Raw genomic sequence first — 20,744 nt, forward strand, 5'->3', positions numbered from 1 at the left:
TATGTATGAGACGGAATGACTAATTTCTATCTCTAGTTAGAAATTAAAATGCAAATTAAGGGCAAGCATTTAATTAAGCAATTACTTATACAACCATCCTTATAACTCGAACCTAGAACTTGAACTATATAATAAACCATTCATATTATGTGTAATAATTTTACCCACGAACTATAGTTTTGGTTCTTTTGCTGCTTAACAAATAAAAGACTTTATTGAATATACGAAGAAAATACAAAGTAGATGTAGCCCTAAATAGAGTGGAGATATCACCATAAACATAACGAAAACAATACATCTGAGACAAACTCAAAGTAACTAAGCTAAATAGCTAAACTTAACAACAATCAGAAAAACATAAAGAGAAAAGCAAGAACAACTAAAAGGCAAAAAGCGCATGAGCTTTAATTTACCATATTTTACAGCCACCAAGACTCAAGCCTGCCTCCAATCTTTATTTTATAAGAGGAATGACTGCAGTTATAAACTGTCCGATGGTAAGAAGGATAACAAGAAGAGCACCTATAAAGGAGACGAGTGCCCAGGGATTGTTAAAATAATCATGCCTTAATTTCGCCTTCCATGTGTTCCAAGGTCTTGAACAATGCTTCTGCACCTCAACAAATATCTCCTCGTAATAAAAGGTATCACCACATAATGTAACGTGATCACGAAGTTTGTTAAACATTTGAGCAACAACTTCATTATCACCCAACATATTTTCGATGATTCCACTGAAACGAAGCAATTGCACATCCTTGGCTGAGTCGATGAGGTTATCCATCAACGTCACATAATCAGTGACATAAGTTGAACCTTCCTCATATTTTTCATAGGCAATGAGGTTGCGAAAGAGACGCTCGGTACAGTCTTCAACCACAAAGGTTGGAATCTTCATTGTCGCGTCTGTAAAGCTTATATCAAACAAACTCATCACATCTCTCTTTTTGATGCTATTGATCATGAATTGGATTCCTGCTTCTTCCAGCTTTGTTGCACAGCGTAAGGATTGCCATTCCGCTAGGCCTTTTCTTACATTTTCCTTTTCTCTTGCACAGCACATCAATTTCCATTTTTCTTGACCGCCTTCTTCTCCTGCATTTGCTTTTTCCATTTTTTTTCTATGGTAGTTCCGATGGGCCCCTATTCCCCAAGGAGAAGGATACCCATTATCGTACACTAAACTTAGTAGGTGCTTGATATTGTCGGTATCTTTGATGGTCGGAAGGGGTTCCTTCCACTTCTTTGGCCCTGGCAAGAAATAAGAAAGGACAGAAAATGCCTTGGAAGCAAAATCTTCTCCATCTGCTGGATCCTTGATCACGTGATACAAGTCCACTAACAGAAAGAAAGGAAGTTGATTTTCGAGTAGCAAGAAATCATGAATATATGGCTTTTAGGACCCACTTCCGTTGGAAAAAAGGATCATTACCCGGTAGCTTCTTACTCAATAGCTCAACAATAAAGCAACCATCATGTAACATCATATTTTCAAATTCTTTAGGGTCATTAAGTCGCTTCAATAAGGATGGTGAATACCATTTGCGAGCTCATTCTAAGTTCACGGCCTTCACAAATCTATCCTCGCTTTGCTCGCCTTTTCTCTCAAGAATCCTTTGTAAACACTGATCTTTGTACACTTCCATCTCAATCAAGTGCGGCTTAGCACTATGGTAATAAGGACCAATTGAAATTAGTTGTGGTTCATAGGCAGTTTCATTTACCTGCCGTAGTTGATGAGGCACCTTCACAAAAGAGTCGAGCTTTGAAGAGGTAGAACCCCGTGGCATGGCCTATCCAAAAATATGTAAGATACTTTGTTGGAAAAGAGACATATTTTGAAATATGCAGAAGCTCTACTAACTAAAACGCATGAGCAAAATTAATAACGTACTTGATTAAGGAAAGTTTTCTTTACCCATGCTTAGTTAAGTACAAAAGTAAATGGAAATGACAGACAGGTGCAAGAGATTAGAGATTTACCAAATTGTTCAAATTGGAATATGATAAATTACAATAAACTAAGAAAATGAAGGTGATGTGAGTGAAATTTATCTAATTATCCATTTTTCCCTAAGTATATTACTTTCAATATTATCTGCAACCAAAATTCAAGGGAATTAACTAATCAAGCTTTCAACCGAATGTAACGAACTTATGGACCGCCCAATCCCACCACAAGTGTTAAAATTAGGATTTATAATTTTATTAAAAAAAACCACTAAAAATGAAGCAACTAATATATATATATATATATATATATATATATATATATATTAATATTCAGATATTTTTAAAAATGGTGATAATTTTCTGTTTTTCACTGCCAATTAAAGTGAAGCATGTCTAATTTGGATTGTACGGTATCGCAATTGGTGGATCGAAAGCCTTATAAATGGTCTTAGTTAAGTACTTTTTACATTGAGACAGCTTAATGTAAATACCTAATTTCATAATCATAAATACACTTCATAAGCATTTTCAAAATTTTCATTTACCTAAATGGGAGGCGGGTGCGCTGACATCGGCATCTGTCAAGAATAAATGTAAGATTTTGTTATTTTGATAGGCCAATGATTTAAATACTATTGCCGAGTTAAAAAATGAACAATCATAAACCGACAGTGCAAGCAATATCATACAACTGCAGTTTTTTTTTGTAAGCCATAGAAATTTTATTGGAAAGAGAGGTTATTGTCTAATCATAACGCTCGAAATGCAAAAACAATGCACAATTTATAATAGCGAATATGCGACCCAAATTTTACTTCAACAAGGCAGAAATAAGACTTACACAGCAATATGCAACTCAAAAAAAAAGAGGACAAGAGTGTATGTATAGAAAGTAAGACCCAGCCATCCTCGGAGGAAAAAATTGGAATATGATTAATTTATAATACCGAAGAGGTCACGTGGGTGAAATTTTCCAATGTGGAACATGGATTGCACGGATGGAAAGCCTTATGGATGGTATTAATTAACTACTTTTTACAATGAGACGGGTTAATTTAAGTACCTAATTTCATGATCATAAATAAATTTCATAAGCACTTTCAAAATTTTCATTTACTCGACTAGGAGGAGTTGTGACGGTAGGTACCCTATAAATGTAAGATTTTGTTTTTAATAGGCTAATGAATTAAATGTTATTACAAGATAAAAAATGAACAATCTTAAACTGCCAACAGAAACAATATCGTACAACTGCTCAGTTATCGACACCAAAAAGAGAGCACAGTTATACCGTTCATTCCGCTTCTGCCAGAATCTCTCCTAACATATTCATTTCTCCCTCCCATCATAATACATTAAAATACTAGGAGAAAAGAAGAAAACTGAACACAATGAACACACAAGAAAGTAAGACACTGTCTACCATACACACACTAGGACCATTGCTCATGTCATAAACCACCCCTTAAACCCTCAGGCTTGAACGATAAATGTGAGATACAAATTGCCGGGAAAGAGAAAACGTAGGAAACATGCAAAAGCACTAATAGTTAAAATGCAAGAAAAGAAATATTAATACAAAGTTCATAGGCACATTCGTTTACCGCGTAAACAGCTCCTCTAAAACGAGGCCTTCGAAACGGCTCCGCCTGCTCAAAAAATATATAAGATAAATTGTTGGCAAGGAGACATTGTTGTAAAGGTGTAAAGGCAGAAATAGCTAGCTCATCCCAACCCTCGTGGTATTTGCTATTTCATTGGCAGGGAATACTTTCTAAAATAAATAAGGTAAAAACGTCCCTTAAAAGTGAAAAAAAAAAAAAAAAAAAGCAAAGAAATNATTTTAAAAAATTAATAATTAAATTATAAAATTTTTAATTATAATAATATTTAAATTAAAAAAATAATATAATATTAATTTTTTTAAAATATTAATATTAAATTATCAATTATTAATATTTTAAATAAATTATAAATTATAATATTTAAAAAAATAAAATAATAAAAAAATATATTAAAAGGTATTTTTATCTTTTTATCATTTATTTTTTTGTTATTTCAAAATTATTAGCAAACCCCAACATACCAAACCCATCAGAAGAGCATTAAAACCTACAAAAAAATGAAAAATGAATAAGAAAGAAAGCATGGCATAAATCTTAATATAATAGGATAAAAAGTATAGCTAGCACTGCTTTTGTTTATTGGGGGCGAGAAAGAAGTCAGAAAAGAATGATTTTGGACCTTAATTATTCACCTTGTCTAATTCCGGTAGGGATAATTCCGGTAGAGATCCTCTCGAAGGAAACCGGGAAGATTGACGTAAAGTATGATCTCCCTCCTCTTCTGCTGGATTTGGAGAAGAATTGTTTCCATTGTCCTCCATGTGCTCCATCGTTTCGCTATAGAAGCAAATAATTAAGAAGAAAATTTTTTACTTTCTTTGTTTGGTGGGTATGTGTAATATATATAGTTGTTGAGTGATAGAGTTCTTCCATTTCACGGCTCTCCTTAATTTGCGGAAGGAATGGTTGGAGTTCAACGCCGTTTTGGTTGTGTTATAAATAAAGTAGCTGCATTAAGGTCCTCCCTACCCAGGGCGGGCGCACGTTGGAGGGAGGGTGTCATCACTTCTTAAAATGTTTTAGATTTTAAACTATTTATTTAGAATTTAGGATAGTTAATATACTAATAATTTTCTTTTTTTTTTTGCAATTTTATAGAAAGTGGGATCAAAAGCTTCAAGTAAAATTGATTAATCGAAAAGTAATTTATATTTTAATATTTAAATAATACAAAGAAAAGATAAAAAAATTTCCTTATATAATTTAAAATTTTATTTAAAAAATCAAAACTTAAACTATTCTCTTTGTTTAAAAATTCAAATCTTTCCCATTTTCTGTGTTTTTCATTCTCTCAAAATAACTTATCTAGATTAATCTAAATGCGAAATGTCATGATCATCAATAAATTTTATAGGCATTTAAAAAATTTTCATTTACCTGAGTAAGAGGAGTTCTGACGGTAGGCACCTTATGATTAGCAGCTTTTTTTTTTAACTTGTCCAAGACAAATGTAAGATTTTCTTTTTGCTAAGCCAATGATTTAAATATTATTAACAAGCTAAAAGACGAACAATCATAAACTGCCAATATAAGCAATATCATACAACTGCTTAGTTGTCAACACCAAAAATAGAGCGTAGTTACAACGTTCATTCTTCTTCTGCCAGAATCTCTCCTAACACATTCATTTCCCCCTCCCACCATAATCCATTAAAATACTAGGAGAAAAGAAGAAAAGTGAACACAATGAACACACAAGAGAGTAAGACACTGCCTACTATACACTAGTACCATTGCTCATGTCATAAATCATCCCCTTAAACCCTCGGGCTTGAAAGATAAATGTAAGACACATATTGCTGGGAAAGAGAAAACGTAGGAAACATGCAAAAGCACTAATAGTTAAAATGCAAGAAAAGAAATTTTAATACAAAGTTCATAGGCATTTTCGTTTACCGGGTAAGCAGCAGCTCCAACCACAGCTAACGGCTCCTCCTGCGCAAAAGATTTATAAGATAGATTGTAGGCAAGGAGACATTGTTGGAAAGGTGTAAAGGCAGCAATAGCCAAAATACACGAGGAGAAAATTTAATAGCGACTTTGGCCAAAGCAAGATCTCATTGCTTATGCTTAGTTGAGCAAAAGAGAAAATAGAGGGGAAAGACAGGCCTAAGAAATAAATTTGTTGTCTATACTTTCAATAAAGGTGTTCATAAGTCAGATTGGACTCTGTAGGCACCTCTAAATTTTGAACTCGAACTTTTTGACCTGTCTATTTAAATTATATTTATTGAAAAATATTAAAACTAATTACTATATTAATGTTTTAAATAAAATTTTATTTATTGTCAGAGCAGGAACCTTACACATAACTCATGCATTTTTTATTTCCTTACTTAAGTACTTAATTTATTCTGTGGGTTTTTAGTTATATATTACAAAAATTAATATTTTAAATTTAAAAATTAATTAAAATTATTAATATTTAATCATAATAATATTTAAATTATAAAAAATATTAATATTTAAATTATCAATTATAAATATTTAAAATAAATTATTAATTATTAATATTTTAAAAAATAAAACAAAATAGATAATCAAATATTATAATTAAAATTTAATTTTAATTATATATTTATAAAAAATATATTTTAAAATTTAAAAATTTAATTAAAATATTAATATTTTAATCATAATAATTTTTCAATTATAAATAAATACTAATATTTAAAAAAATATTTAAATAATATAAATATTANGCCTAAGAAATAAATTTGTTGTCTATACTTTCAATAAAGGTGTTCATAAGTCAGATTGGACTCTGTAGGCACCTCTAAATTTTGAACTCGAACTTTTTGACCTGTCTATTTAAATTATATTTATTGAAAAATATTAAAACTAATTACTATATTAATGTTTTAAATAAAATTTTATTTATTGTCAGAGCAGGAACCTTACACATAACTCATGCATTTTTTATTTCCTTACTTAAGTACTTAATTTATTCTGTGGGTTTTTAGTTATATATTACAAAAATTAATATTTTAAATTTAAAAATTAATTAAAATTATTAATATTTAATCATAATAATATTTAAATTATAAAAAATATTAATATTTAAATTATCAATTATAAATATTTAAAATAAATTATTAATTATTAATATTTTAAAAAATAAAACAAAATAGATAATCAAATATTATAATTAAAAGTTTAATTTTTTAATTATATATTATAAAAAATTATATTTTAAATTTAAAATTTAATTAAAATTATTAATATTTTAATCATAATAATATTTCAATTATAAATAAAAAATTAATATTCAAAAAATATTTAATATTAAAATTATCAATTACTAATATTTTTAATAAATTTTAAATTATTAATATTTAAAAATAAATTAAAATAAAAATAAATAATGATATATTATATTAAAAAATATTTTTATCATTTTTTCTTTTGTTATTCTAAAATTATTTTTACTAAATTATAATAACAATTCCTATCTTATTTCATTCCATCAATTAAATTACATAATAAAATTTTTATTCTATTCCTATATTATTCTATTTTCACACATTACATATTTTATCCATTCCTTTCTATTCCACAAATCAAAATACATGAAGATTATATTTTAAACTTAATTGATAACAAAAGATAACTTTAAATTTAACCACAAAATAACTTTTATCAGATCATTAAAAAAACCTTTTACGAAATAAAATATCATTGAAATCTAAAATTGATTCTCAAATAGAGTTGGAGTCACATATGCTAATTTGATATTTAAGACACTGAGCAGCTGGTTTTGTGAAAAATCAATAACCCATAATGATCCAACGTTGCTGCTTAAAATACTAAGGGCTCGTTTGCCATTCGCCCTATTTTTAAGTGACATCTATTCTTTTTGTTTGGTTTGTCTTTATGGTATGGAATAGTCACTTCTAAGAATGGTTAATCCTTTAAAACACATAACAAATATTATCGGCACTTTGGCTATTTAACTATTCCATCTCCTGCGAAATAGAGTCAAAAAAATTTTGAACAAGAATACCCTTGCTCATTTTAAGAATTTACTAACCCTACCCTATAAAAGGTTTTTTTTCTCATTTTTCTCTTTTTCTTACTCTCTTTTGATCCGCCTCTCTTTTTCTCTCTGAATTTCCTCCACAGCCAAAGGATAGTGGAGGGTGACAATGGCGATGGCGGCACTGGTGCCTGACCGAGGAAGTGCTAAATTTGGCATTTTTATCGATCTGGCGATGTAACGACCAGATCTGATCACAAAAAATACATTGATGATATTACGTTCCCTACTTAAATTAATACAATTTATTGATTTGATTGAAAATAGGAATAGAAGAATTAATTTTTCCAAAACTGGTACTGAGCTTGGAAGTAGAAGTTTTGTAGTATAAAAAACACAAATCACGTTGGGCTTCGTCAGCTTGTGCAGAATATTCCACCGACCATTGCTACTCTAATCCCCACACACAAAAACATGGAATACTTTAAACCTATTTCCGCTCTCTCTTTTTATCTTCATCAAAAACCTGAAGCAATGAACGTAGCACGCAATCAAGGACTTTTGTTTTGGGCATTTATAAGGTGGAGTTCGAGCGTCACATGCAATATATTTTCAAGTGGCTTTGAATGTGTTGATTTGATTAAGAAACCAGGAGCACTAGCAATAATTAGGAGTAGAACTGCTAGCTATCAAATAAAATTAACTCAAATAGGAAGACAGCTCAATTGGACCAAATGGAAAGATTGAAGAGAGACAAGTAATAGAATTCTACAGCTAGATTCAGCTTAACTATAACAAAATTACAAATTACAATTAAAAGTAAAATCAGACCACACCAAAGCATTAGGTCAAACCCCAGAGGTCATATATATCTTTCAAAAGTTTAATATTCCCTATCATTGTTTTTTTTTTCCTTATTTTTTATTTCTATTTATTTTTTTTATTGCAATGTTGATTATTATTATTATTGATTTTGTAGTTTTATTTTTAAATAAATATTTATTATTAGGTGTAATAAATATTTATTGTATGTTTATTTTTATTATTTTCTTTATAACAACATAAACCATGGATATGAAAATCTAATTTTTGCAATTATGGCTCGTTTGGGTTTGCGTAGAAATTTAAATAGGAGAGAAAAGATTGTTGTTGCGTTGATAGTGTTCTTGGAAATGTGTCATTGTTATTTGGTTTTGGCTTATGTTGGCATTCATTTGTGTTTTACAAAATCGTAGGCGAAGAGTAAGATCTTAAAACTCTCGATTTTTATGCAAATCGAGAGTATGTGATGCGACTTGTGCATGATAATGATTTTTCGTGTATTACACAAGTTAGAATGAATAGGTGCACATTTTTTAATTAATTAAGATATTTATGTTTCATTTATCACTATGATAATTTATTTGATAAATTAATTTTTACTTTTTGATAGTAAAGAATGTCTTCATCTTCAACCATTCCTTCTCAAACTTCAAAAAAAGGAACAAAAAGAAAGTGGACCCATAATGAAGATGTTGTACTAATATCATGTTTGGTTGATCTGCACAATAAGGGAACATATAATCTAGACACTGGTTTCAAATGTGGTTATTTGTTAGAGCTTGAACGAATGATTACAACAAGTTTGCCAAATGCGAATTTGAAGGCCAAACCTCACATAGAATCGAGGATTAAGACCTTGAAGAAAGAATGGACAATTGTATATGATATGGAACAAGGGAGAGGTACTAGTAGATTTGGTTGGGATCATGAAAGGAATATGGTTGTTGCTGAAGATCTAGTATGGGATTCTTATATTATTGTAAGCATGTCATTTAAATTTTTTTCCATATTTGTATTTATTTTCTTATCAATTATTATACCTACTAATATTATTTATTTACTTTGATTAGAGTCACAAAGATGCTGCTCAATTCAGAAAAAGGAGTTTTCCTTTTTTTAATGAGTTGTCTGATATTTATGCTAAAGACCGAGCAACAATACAAGATGCTTAAACGCCTGCAGATGTCTTAAATGAAATTGAAGAAGATGTTGCTCATGGGATAGATGATGGTTCTGCATGTGAACATGTAATTGGTTTAGATGATGTGGATATCTCTGTTACCCAACCTCAACCATCAGTTGGTAAAGGAAATCAAAATTCTACAACAAGTAAGAAGTGAAGGACCAATGACTTGAGTGAAGTGGATGGGTTTGAAAAATTTATGGATGCTGCCATTTTATTAAGTGAGAAATTAGAAAATATTGGAAATTCATTGAGCCATGCTTTAGGGACTGAAGTACTTGTGCATCAAAAAAATCTTCAAGATTTGAATAGTGCATTACGTGAGGTTGTGGGTTTGACAGAGGATGAAATTGATGAGGCATCTTACAAACTTACTAATAATCAATCCCAAATGACTTACTTTTTTACTCTTCCCCTTAGCAGCAGACTTAGATGGTTGAGAAAGATTATCTCAAGACCTTGATGTTAAAATATTTTGATCTTTCAAGACTTTGTTGTTAATTGTTGAGAACTTAAAAACTCGTTATTAGTTGGTTTGTTCTTCTGGGACAACAATATTATTAAGGATGTTTGCGTTCTTCAATATTATTATGAATGTTTGTGTTATTGAATATTATTATGGATATTTGTGTTCTTCATTAATATCTTCATCAATCTCATATCATTACAAATGAGGTTTTTGTAAATTGTGATCTATATGATGCCTTAGAATATTTATTGAATTTGTCACGATCCGGTACTCCCCTCGAGTCCATGACAACCGCCGCGGTGTCTCGGTAGACACTCATTACCCGGAATGTCAACCCGAAACCTCGCAAGTTTTACTATCAGTTTCTCATTTCCCTTGTGAGCAACCATTGTCAAATATCGTGTTCTAAAAGAATTTAAATTGTTTTCAACTTAAAACAAATAAAATATTAATTTTCGTCTCACAGGAAAATTTTGGTTATTTTTCTCAAAAATTTCAAAACTGGCTAAAATGTAATATACAAGTACAAAACACATAATTCATACTCAAAATGAGTTTAAAAGTCTAAAATCTTCATTTAAAACGAAATTACGGTTATTTGAATATAATAAGAAAATAAAAGAAATATTAAGTAAAATATCCTATTTTCTTATAAAACAATATTTATAGAGTTATACGTAAATAATTTTTGTAGCGTAAAAGCTAAATAAATTTTTACATACTGTAATACAGTAAGTCAAAATATTTAATTTAATTTACAATAACAAGAGGGCCCCCGAATAAACAAAAGTAAAGAGGACTGTGAACCTACGGTTTGGAAAATGCAGATCCAACGGTAGTCCTCGATGAGATCAGCTATCTACAGTCTATACTAAACCTGAAATGGATGGAAATGAGGGTGGTGAGATTATAAAATCCCAATGAGTAAACAGACATCATCATAAACATCTAGAGTTGAGTACATGGAAACAATAAAGTAAATCATCATAAACTGGGTTATAGCATTAGAACACATTTCGTTCAAAATACGTAAAGAGACTTATGAATCTCATAAAAACTAGGCTTGTGCCATAAATCCATTCTCGGGAACACCTTGGCCGAGGCATCCTACCGAGACCGCCAAGGCTGTTAAAAAAATTCACATTTCACATAAATTATATTTTTATTTTGAAACATAGCCACTCCTTGGCGTTGGCTGAGTTCCCCCTCACGTGGTGGTTTGGCGTGAAGTGAACCCTAAGCTTTACCCCATGAGATACCCTACGCCCCTCTCCGTTCAAGGTAAGAATATAATGGGGTTTACCATGCCCCTCTAAAAGGTTGGTCTACAGAAACCCCCTACTGCAGTGATTAATTAATATATAATCCACCATACAATAAAACTCAATAACATGATATGGCAATTTTTGTAATTCGCAGTCTTTCAAGGCAACCAAACAATTCGCATTTCAATACAATTGCCAACTAACCAATCATGCCCAATTTACCATAAGCCAATCAATTTAAACAATCGAATTGCAACAATTAACAGTCTCCGTGTACTCTATTTTTCAAAATCATTATTAATTTCAAAATAATTTATAAATTAATTTCATTGAAACACATTTATTCATAAAACATGAAAATTTACCTTTTTAAATTCCTTTTTCCATATAATTCATGAAATCATCTAAAAACCACCCTAGATAATTAAAATAACAGTAAGTTTACTCACAATGTTTAGAATGCAGACTTTCGAAACACTTTGTCTACTGGTCATCGGATGCAATTTCCTTACCTTTATCGGAGGACTCACCACTTTGACACAGTACAAAATCGAGAAATTCACCAAATTAGTACTAAATTGAAATTAAACTAATTTAGACTACTAATGCATAATATGGAATGCAAAAATGCACTAGTAACTATCTAAACCCGATATTGGCCTAATTCGTCTTATCACCCGATTAAATTACTAACACGTCCAATTTAATCCCAAATTACTCCAAATTGTTCCAATTCTTTTCCAATATCTTAATTCACCAACCTCAAATCAAATAACCTAAAATTTGGCAAAACTATCTTCACTTTTCTTCTTAAAATTTTTAGCCAATAATGGTGCATTAACACCACGATTTTTCCTACTACTTTTCCACACCATAATTCATCATTTTCTGACTAATTCTCCTAGAATAAAAATCAAATTCATCCTCACTTACTACATGGTAAATTCGGCCATTAATGGTTGAGGGAGAAAATAAATTCTTTTCTTGTTGTTTTGTTTCTAAATATGCTAAACTAGCTAAAAACACTAACATAACTTAAAATCAAATCAATCCAACAACTTTCTCTCTCCATACCCGTTTTGATCAGCCATCAATTCATCATGAAAACATGTAATTTAAGCATGGAAAATAAGGAGAAATGCTTAAGGAAAATAGATTTCAAGTTTGAGTTGAAAATTCCTACCTTTTTCACTTGTTTTCCTTGATTTTTCACACTTTTTCTCTTGAAATTCCTCACCTAGGGTTTGTTCTTCCTTTCTTTCCCTCTCTTCCTTGCTTGGCCAAATATTTGGAGAGTAATGGGCTGATTTATGCTGATTTTTAAGTTAAATAATAAATTATCCTAAGCTTGACACATGGCATTTTCTTATTGGTCTATTTTTAAAATTTTAAAAATTTAAACATTTTATCTCCACCACATGATTAGTCAAAGGTCAAAAATGAGGATAAAGGAAGACCATGTGCTGGAAAAATGTCCTGGTGGTGGAAAATTACAATTTTGCCCCTAGGGTGGCAAAATTACCATTTTACCCCTATTCTCCAAATTATACCGAAATTAAAATTTTCCACTTCTAAATCTCAAATCATACTCCAATAAGTCAAATGGGGCCAAATAAATCTTTTCTAAAAATTACCATTTTGTCCCCAAGTGGCAAATGACCATTTTGCCCCTAAATAGTGAAAATTCCGATTTGACTCCAAATTGATCCTCAAACTCCGAATTACCATTTTGAGTCATCCTTGGACTTGACGCTCTTAATCTCACCTTAAACTTCCTATTTGATTTAGTTCGAGGATTAATTCAACTTTGTTGTACCTCTAGGTACAATACCGACTTTTGTAAATTTTTCAGGACTCTCCTAACATGCAATCATGCTATCATCACATGTATGTCATGATTAGTATTTTATAAGGTCGGGCTTTACAGAATTATTATTTTTTTCTCCCTTGTTATTAAACAAAACAAAATTAAAGAGCATATATTATTAAAAAATATTATGAAATTATTTTTGTATTATGATAAAAAATTTTACTTATTTATAATAAAAAGTATTTTTTTCTCATCATAATATATTTTTTTTAATTAAAATTTTTTTAAATTTTTAATAAAGGGCATTTTTGTCATTTATCCATTATTCTTTAACTATTCTTAAATTTATTCCTACCAACCAAACAATGGAATAAGTAATAATAAAAGTTTCCATCTTATTTCATTCACATGAACCAATCTACATAATAATTATTCTTCTCCTATTCTATTCCCTTGAAATGATAATTCTATTACCATTAAATTTTTTCCGGTGAACCAAACATGCTGTAAATGTAATAATTTTAATTTTACTCTTGAACTATATATATATATATGTTGTTATCTTTGGAGAAAGACAACATGCGCAGAGGAGACTGGCGAGATCATCTCTTCACAATTTGCGTTGACAATGTCCATCTCACCACTTCATGGAAGAACCTTAGAGACGCCTTCAGCGAGTTTGGAGTGGTCATGGACATTTTTATTGCTAGCAATGGTAGAGAAACATGCAGGAGAAGAAGCACCTATACTTTTGTAAAGTATCATCAGGAAAAGGAATTGAGACGTGCAGTAAGGTTTGGAAACAAGAAGATCATTTATGGTCACCAAATTGTTATTAAGAAAGCTGCTTCTGGATGGAAAGCTAGAAAAAGGAAAATCAACGGTGAACAAGGAGTTTCTCGAATAACCTCACCCAAACCGAGGACAGCTAACACTATTAGGTCCTACAAAGAAGCTCTTAGCACTGTAAGACAAGCCTTCCCATGGAGTAATACCCCCGTCACTACCCAAAACCCAGGGAATAGGAATGCCACTATAGCCAATCGTTGTGAGATTACTCTCTCCTTACTTGAATTTGACTTCGAATGGCTAAGACGGAGCGAAATCGACGTGCTGAAAAATTCTATGGAGTCCTCCGTTGCCTGTATAGGACTCTCCAACGAAGCAATTAGAACTTCAATCAGGCCGATAAGAGGTCCAATAAAAATATTAGCTTTTGTATTTGATGATATCCAAGATAAGAACCAAGCGCCTGAGTGCAATATTCGTAGAAAATAAGACAATCAGCTTTAACTCCAACAAATTAACCAAACGCATCAGAAAAGCGTTAAAAAGTATAAAGAATGTGAAAAATGAAAACAAAGAAAAGAAAGCAATCGCATAAATCATGATATGATAGGATAAAAGGTAAAAACTGCAGCGAGCACTCCTTCCGTTTATGGAGGCGGTGAGAAAGAAGTTATAAAAGAAAGATTTTCGAGCTTAATTATGTACCTGGCCCTGGTCTTCCACTAGAGATGATAAAGGAGACAGGGAAGATTGAATTACTTTACAGCATCTCCTCCCTCCACTTCCGCTGGATGATTGAATGAGGAAGAATTTGGACAAGAAATTTTATCCTCGTCTTCTGCTGCATTGGATAAAAAAGGAGTCCGAAGAGAAATTATGTCGGCCTTGTTTCCATTGTCCTCCATCAGCTCCATCGTTTCACTATGGAAGCGAAGAATTAAGAAGAAAATTTTTTTTTGGTGGGTATTACTATATAGTCGTTGAGTGAAAGAGTTCTTCCCTCGCTGCTCTCCTTAGTTGATGGAAGGAATGGTTGGAGTTCAACGGGGTTTTGGTTGGGCTATAAATGAAGTAGCTACATTAAAATTTTATTTCTTTTTAAATTTTTATTGTCATATGGACATGTCCACTTGGCAAGGACAATTCACAAGAAATAACTATGAAGAGATTCATTGTTTTTTAATAATTATTTTTTAAAAAATAAAATTTTGTTGTAAAAGAAATAATAGAAACAAGAAGAGAAAAAAGAGATATTGAGAGAATGCTCTTTTTGTATTATTGAGGCAATGCTTCGAATAAAAAAAAACTGTGATACAAATAAGGGTGAGTTGACCCCCTAGTTATAGTTGAAGCTCTTTACAAATCAATGGCTATCGCAATCTCTTACTAAGATACATCTCTAAATAATATTATTTTCTTGATAAATCTCACATTATCACCTAGATAATTTTCACATGTAGATGAATCTTGAAATATTTAGAATGTGGTTAATACATTTATCATTTATTAAATTTACTCTAATTTGAATTGGTTTAATGTGGTGTGATATGTCTATATTCCATAACACTCCCCCTTGGATGCAACACCACTATGGTGGCCTAATTGGATGTGCTATTACTGCTTTGTTAAAAACCTTAAGTCAGAAAAACCCAGTGGGACAAAAATCACACAAAAGGGAAAAAGAATACAATGCATTAAGTCCATAATTGCTCCCCTTCAATTAAGCCATATTTCCACTTTTGGGGTCTACTGCTTTTGGGGCTTGCCACTTCTGGGGAAATTGATACTTTGCTACTCTAGGGGCAAATCAATCTTTCACCATTTCCAATGAAATATACTAATTTCTCAAATGTTGACATTGGCAATGACTTGGTAAAAAGATCTACAAGATTATTGGTGGAGCGAATTTGTTTAACGTCAACTTATCGACTTTCCTAAAGTTTGTGAGTATAGAAAAATTTTGACGAGATATTATTGGTCCTATCACTTTTAATATATCCTCCCTAACTTGTACAACACAAGCAGCATTATCTTCATAAATTATGGTGGAAGAATTTGTAACCAGTGTTAAACAACAAGAATTATGAATATACATTATAACATATCTCAACCAAAAATACTCTTTTACAGCTTCATATAGAGTGATAATCTCGAAGTGGTTCTTTGCAAGAGTGAAAGGGATTCAAGATCAACCTTTTTCATAGAAGGTTTAGTAATGAGCTTTCCTTATGAACAACTTTCATAGGTATAATCCTTGGACAATAAAACCTTTTTATCATTTAAAAGGTGTCATCTAATATTTTGGATTATCCTACGCATCATCATAGCTCTCGAGTAACCTAGGCGATCATGCCAAAGTTCAAACTCAACGGGATTTACTAGTCTCTTAGACATGGTAGCGTAGGATTCAACAGCACGAATAGCGACACAATACAATCCTATAGTTGAAGCTTTTAGCTTCTCATGGATGGTTTTCGGCCAACACTACAGGAAAACAAGGTTTTACCAACGAATTACATTCTATCGGTAAAAATCCGTTGGTATGTTAACATTTGGCTGATGGACAATCCTCAATCACAACAACAATCACCCTTTCCTAATTATTTGGCCGATGGAAAATCGTAATTCCTTTTGGTTGTGCTATAGATTGCTTATATTAACATTTTTCATTGACTTGAGATAACATTTCTTTTTTAATTTTCTAAATATTTGGCTTGTTTTGTCCATTATATAATACATTTGGAGTAATTTTTCAAACAAAATTATTACTTTTAATATATTAATATTATTATTATTCAATATAGGAAACACAAAATAAAAAATTATAAAAATTTAATTATTACCAATGAAATTATCGACGAAATTCATTTAATATCGATTTATCTTTTTTTTATCGATGAAATAATACACATTACTGATGAAACATGTAAAAAATTTTAGTGCTAATTCTGTTAGGAATTTCGTAGGTAATCTATCAGTAAATTACTAACAACTTTGCCGACCACGAGATCCGTCGATATATTACCGACAGTAAAATTTTCAATTAGTGACTTTATTGATGAAAATTACTAATGGATTTTTGATATCATCGATGAATTTTTCGACCGATGGATCAGATTTTTCACCGACAAAAATTTTAGTTGGTGATATTACCGATGGAATTTTAGAATATCAACAAAAACTTATTACCAACAAGGGTATTTTCAACTGATTATCAATGAATTTTTTCATTGATGATATGCACACCTTCACAGACGTATTTTTTTGTCGATAAAACCTAATTTTTAGTAGTGCCATCTTATAAGAGGTGATGCAGATACATTCCTTATTTTGCGTATAAATTGTCTTAAGATGATACCCATAATGGCGTACATTTTTTAAGCTCAGTAGCTTCCTTTTCAATCTACTGCTTAGCAATGCATCCTCGATATGCAAGGTGGTGCTATTTGGCATAACAATTGTGGTATTCTTGGAGCCATCAATTATCTTAGCAGGACCTAATATTGTATGGACATTTGCCTTAACGCAATGTCACACTCGAGAAAAAGTGCTTGCCACAAAGTATGGTATGTGTTGTTGCATTATCAATCAAACAAACATCCTCCTTTTTCTCAGTGGTTCCCATTTGCACTTGTATTGACAACTTCAAGTGTCAAGTATCATAAAAATTTACAAATTAGTCATGGGATTGAAAATTTCAAATAACAAATATGGAATCAATTTCATAATAATTTTGCTAAATGACCATATTGTTCTTCCTTGGGAACAATCAATCAAAGATAATACATTCAGAGAGAAAAAAAAGAGAAAAAAATTAAAATCTTCAAATCCTAAGCTTAGGTTGTCCTCCACCATTTGGATGCCTTATCCTCGCTATCAAGGTCCTCGAAGAAATCATAGACTTCCAAGGATGTTCTTACTTCTAGAAGAGTAGAGGGAGTCATCTTAACAGAGGATTGCTAGCTTCAACGTTGGTCATAGTAGTAGAATTCTCAATGGCGTGAGTCTCAACATGCTTGCCGTTATCCTTTAGGGATGCTTGGTATATATTAGCAAAGTGTTTTGGCATATGATAAGTATGCGATTAGTGTCCAACCATGCCACAGCAATGGCAAATACTTTCATGATGCTTGTGCGTGGGCTTCTTATCCTTGCCATAATTCGAGTTAAGTTTGGATTGCCTATGGCAGTTAAATCTTTTTTCCACCCCTACATGGGTTTTGCCCTTGCTTGCATTCATGGCCCTTAAATCGACCTATACTCTTACTAGAGCTAGCATTTGCTTTAAGCAATGCTTTCGAGCTAGCAAGTCTGAGATCATGGTTTTTAAGCAACAATTTATTAGTCTGCCTTGCAGTTAGGAAGACAAAAATCAACTTTGAGTCTGTCTTAAATTGACGCTATCGGTATTGCTGCTACATTACAATATTTGAAACATGGAAAGTGGAAAAAGTTCTCTAATAGCTTTAATTTAGTGAGCTTAACATCGTATAACTCTAGTCCAAAAACAATATCAAATAAAGCTAAGTTGTAGTTGGACACTTATTTGAAGTCTTGCAGCCTAAGATGCTACCGGTCATACTGTGGTCGAGGAAGGATAACTATCTTGGTATGATCATACCTCTCTCTCAACCTCATCCACAAGATCTCAAGGTTTCGAATAGATAAATATTGAGTCTTTAGACTCTCATGCAAATGACAACAAATAAAGATCCATGCATTCACCTATCTTTGTCATTTGCTTTCCCATTTATAATAATTGCATTAGCAAGACCTTGCCCCTGGATATGTATCTCCACATTAAGGCACCAGAACAGATAAGTGCTTTCACTCATTTTCAAGATGGGGAACTTGGGTTTTTCGATATTTTTCATAATTCTACAACAAAAAATAGACCTATAAATTAATTATGACAACTACGGGGCTTCTCAGAGGCCCACCGTTGTTTCAAGGGCTAAAGGGATGCTCTAGGTCCGTTGTCGGCTTTAAGCCAACTGGACAGTATACAAAATCAAAATCTAATTGGTTGATGAAAAAACAAGAAAATTACCTCCTCCTATAGTGATCGTGTTGATAACATGGGGTCAAAGAAATAATAGAAACAAGAAGAAAAAAGAGATATTGAGAGAATGCTCTTTATGTATTACTAAAGCAATGCTTGGAATGAATAATAACTATGATACAAATGAGGGCAGGTTGGCCCCCAATTTATAGTTGAAGCTTTTTGCAGATTAATGGCAATCACAATCTTCTACTAAGATACATCCCTAAATCATATTATCTTCTTGATTAATCCCACATTACCACTTAGATAATTTCTACATGTATATGAATCTGGAAATATTTAGAATGTGGATAATACATTTATCATTTATCAAATTTACTTTGTTTTGAAGTGGTCTACTATGGTGTGATATGTCCACGTTCCATAACAAATTATAAATATTGATGATTAAAATATTTTTTAAATTAAATCATCAAAATAGAAAAAAATAATATTAGTAGGGAAAGAGTATAACATAATTATAAAAGGTCATAAAACAAATTTACAAGAGTGATTAGAGACAATTCCTACAAACAAATTTAGAGAGAAGTTTATTTCTTTGTAGAGATGACTTACTGGTGAAGAAGTTGACTAAATGATCAATTTGGGAATAAAACCTTTGGGTTTTTGTCAATTTAGGGCCAAACATTTCAATTGTAACAATCAAGGATCAAACGTTTTCAATTCTTTACAATTAAAGGCTAAGGTGAGAGGTGTCTGGTGCGTGTAGGACACGTGCATGATGTGGACGTTGACTTGGAAAGGTAAGATACGAAAGAGTAGTTTTGTCAAAAAGTCTTTTTTGTCAAGTCAAAACGGTTCAAATTATGGCGTGTAACAACCTTTTCATTATTAAGTGTAACAACTAAATTTTTCAACATGGCATGCAACAACTAAACTTCAATATGACGTGTAATGGCTACATTTTTCAATACGACGTGCATCAACTAAATTTTCAATATGGCGTATAACAACTACATTTTTCATCATGATGTGTAACAACTAAATTTTCACCATAACGTGTAACAACTAAATATTCAACATAGTGTGTAACAACTACATTTTTGAACATGATGTGTAATAACTAAAATTTTAACATGATATGTAACAACTAAATCTTCAACATGGTGTGTAACAATTATATTTTCCAACATGGCATGTAACAACTAGATCTTCAATATGACGTGTAACAACAACATTTTTCTACATGGTGTATAACAACTAAATTTTTAACATGACATGTGACAACTACATTTTCAGCATAATGTGTAACAATTATTTCCAATACAACTAAATTTTAGAACATGTCGTGTAACACTACATTTTTCAACATGGCGTTAAGAACATTTTTTTCCACAAAATCCTAAACCAAAATTCCCTACTTGGCATTTAACAATAACATTTCAGATGTCATGTCATCAGCTCACGCAATCTTTTATCATGTGTGTGATACATGCTCCATTCACTTGTTAACTTAGCCCATAATTGTAAGGAATAAAAAACGTTTGACCCTTAATTGGTACAATTGAAACATTTGGCCCTTAATTGAAAAAATGTCCAAACATTTAGCCCAAATTTAAGCATTGAGCCAAAGAAGTCACATGGTACGCCATTGTTTATGGAGATGAGAAGCTATGTAGGGTGGAGCTTTCTTTGTACACTCTTTCTTTTCCTTTATTGTGCATTCTTTTACCTAATGCTCCCATAGACTTTGAGAAGGATGCATGACGTGCTTGTATATTTTCATTTTGATTACTACTGATGTTATTTTGTTAGAAGTGGCTTCCTGTTGCCCAAACGCTTTTGTT

The 20,744-nt window shown here is 31.5% G+C and overlaps 2 protein-coding genes across 5 annotated transcripts; one reads left to right on the top strand and one right to left on the bottom strand.

Moving 5' to 3' along the window:
• On the bottom strand, positions 250 to 4,347 carry LOC18594691 (UPF0481 protein At3g47200). 4 transcript variants are annotated; one of them, XR_001928714.1, is made up of 5 exons: positions 4,211 to 4,347; positions 4,040 to 4,065; positions 3,558 to 3,602; positions 2,499 to 2,531; positions 250 to 1,793 (listed from the first exon to the last, which is right to left on the bottom strand). XR_001928714.1 is itself a non-coding variant. In XM_018124602.1 (4 exons), exon 4 carries the CDS (start codon positions 1,112 to 1,114, stop codon positions 455 to 457), a length of 660 nt encoding a protein of 219 aa, XP_017980091.1. In that variant the 5' UTR covers positions 1,115 to 1,793; positions 2,499 to 2,531; positions 3,558 to 3,602; positions 4,211 to 4,347; the 3' UTR covers positions 250 to 454. The 4 variants fall into 4 exon arrangements, 2 of the variants coding, with proteins under 2 accessions (XP_017980091.1, XP_017980092.1); XM_018124602.1 differs by lacking the exon at positions 4,040 to 4,065; XM_018124603.1 differs by lacking the exons at positions 4,040 to 4,065; positions 4,211 to 4,347 and having other exon boundaries at positions 3,558 to 3,699.
• On the top strand, positions 8,993 to 9,548 carry LOC18594692 (uncharacterized protein At2g29880). Its single transcript, XM_007022318.2, has 2 exons — positions 8,993 to 9,355; positions 9,447 to 9,548. Exons 1-2 carry the CDS (start codon positions 8,993 to 8,995, stop codon positions 9,546 to 9,548), a joined length of 465 nt encoding a protein of 154 aa, XP_007022380.2.

Source organism: Theobroma cacao, chromosome 7, assembly GCF_000208745.1.
Source record: "Theobroma cacao cultivar B97-61/B2 chromosome 7, Criollo_cocoa_genome_V2, whole genome shotgun sequence".
Taxonomy (NCBI): Eukaryota; Viridiplantae; Streptophyta; class Magnoliopsida; order Malvales; family Malvaceae; genus Theobroma; species Theobroma cacao.

What these genes read in the sequence shown, in the direction of transcription:
- LOC18594691 (XM_018124602.1), bottom strand. Translation starts at nt 1,114, where the DNA reads ATGGAAAAAGCAAATGCAGGAGAAGAAGGCGGTCAAGAAAAATGGAAA.
- LOC18594692 (XM_007022318.2), top strand. Translation starts at nt 8,993, where the DNA reads ATGTCTTCATCTTCAACCATTCCTTCTCAAACTTCAAAAAAAGGAACA. An exon ending in TATGGGATTCTTATATTATT is followed by an intron (nt 9,356 to 9,446) that starts GTAAGCATGTCA and finishes TACTTTGATTAG; the next exon opens with AGTCACAAAGATGCTGCTCA.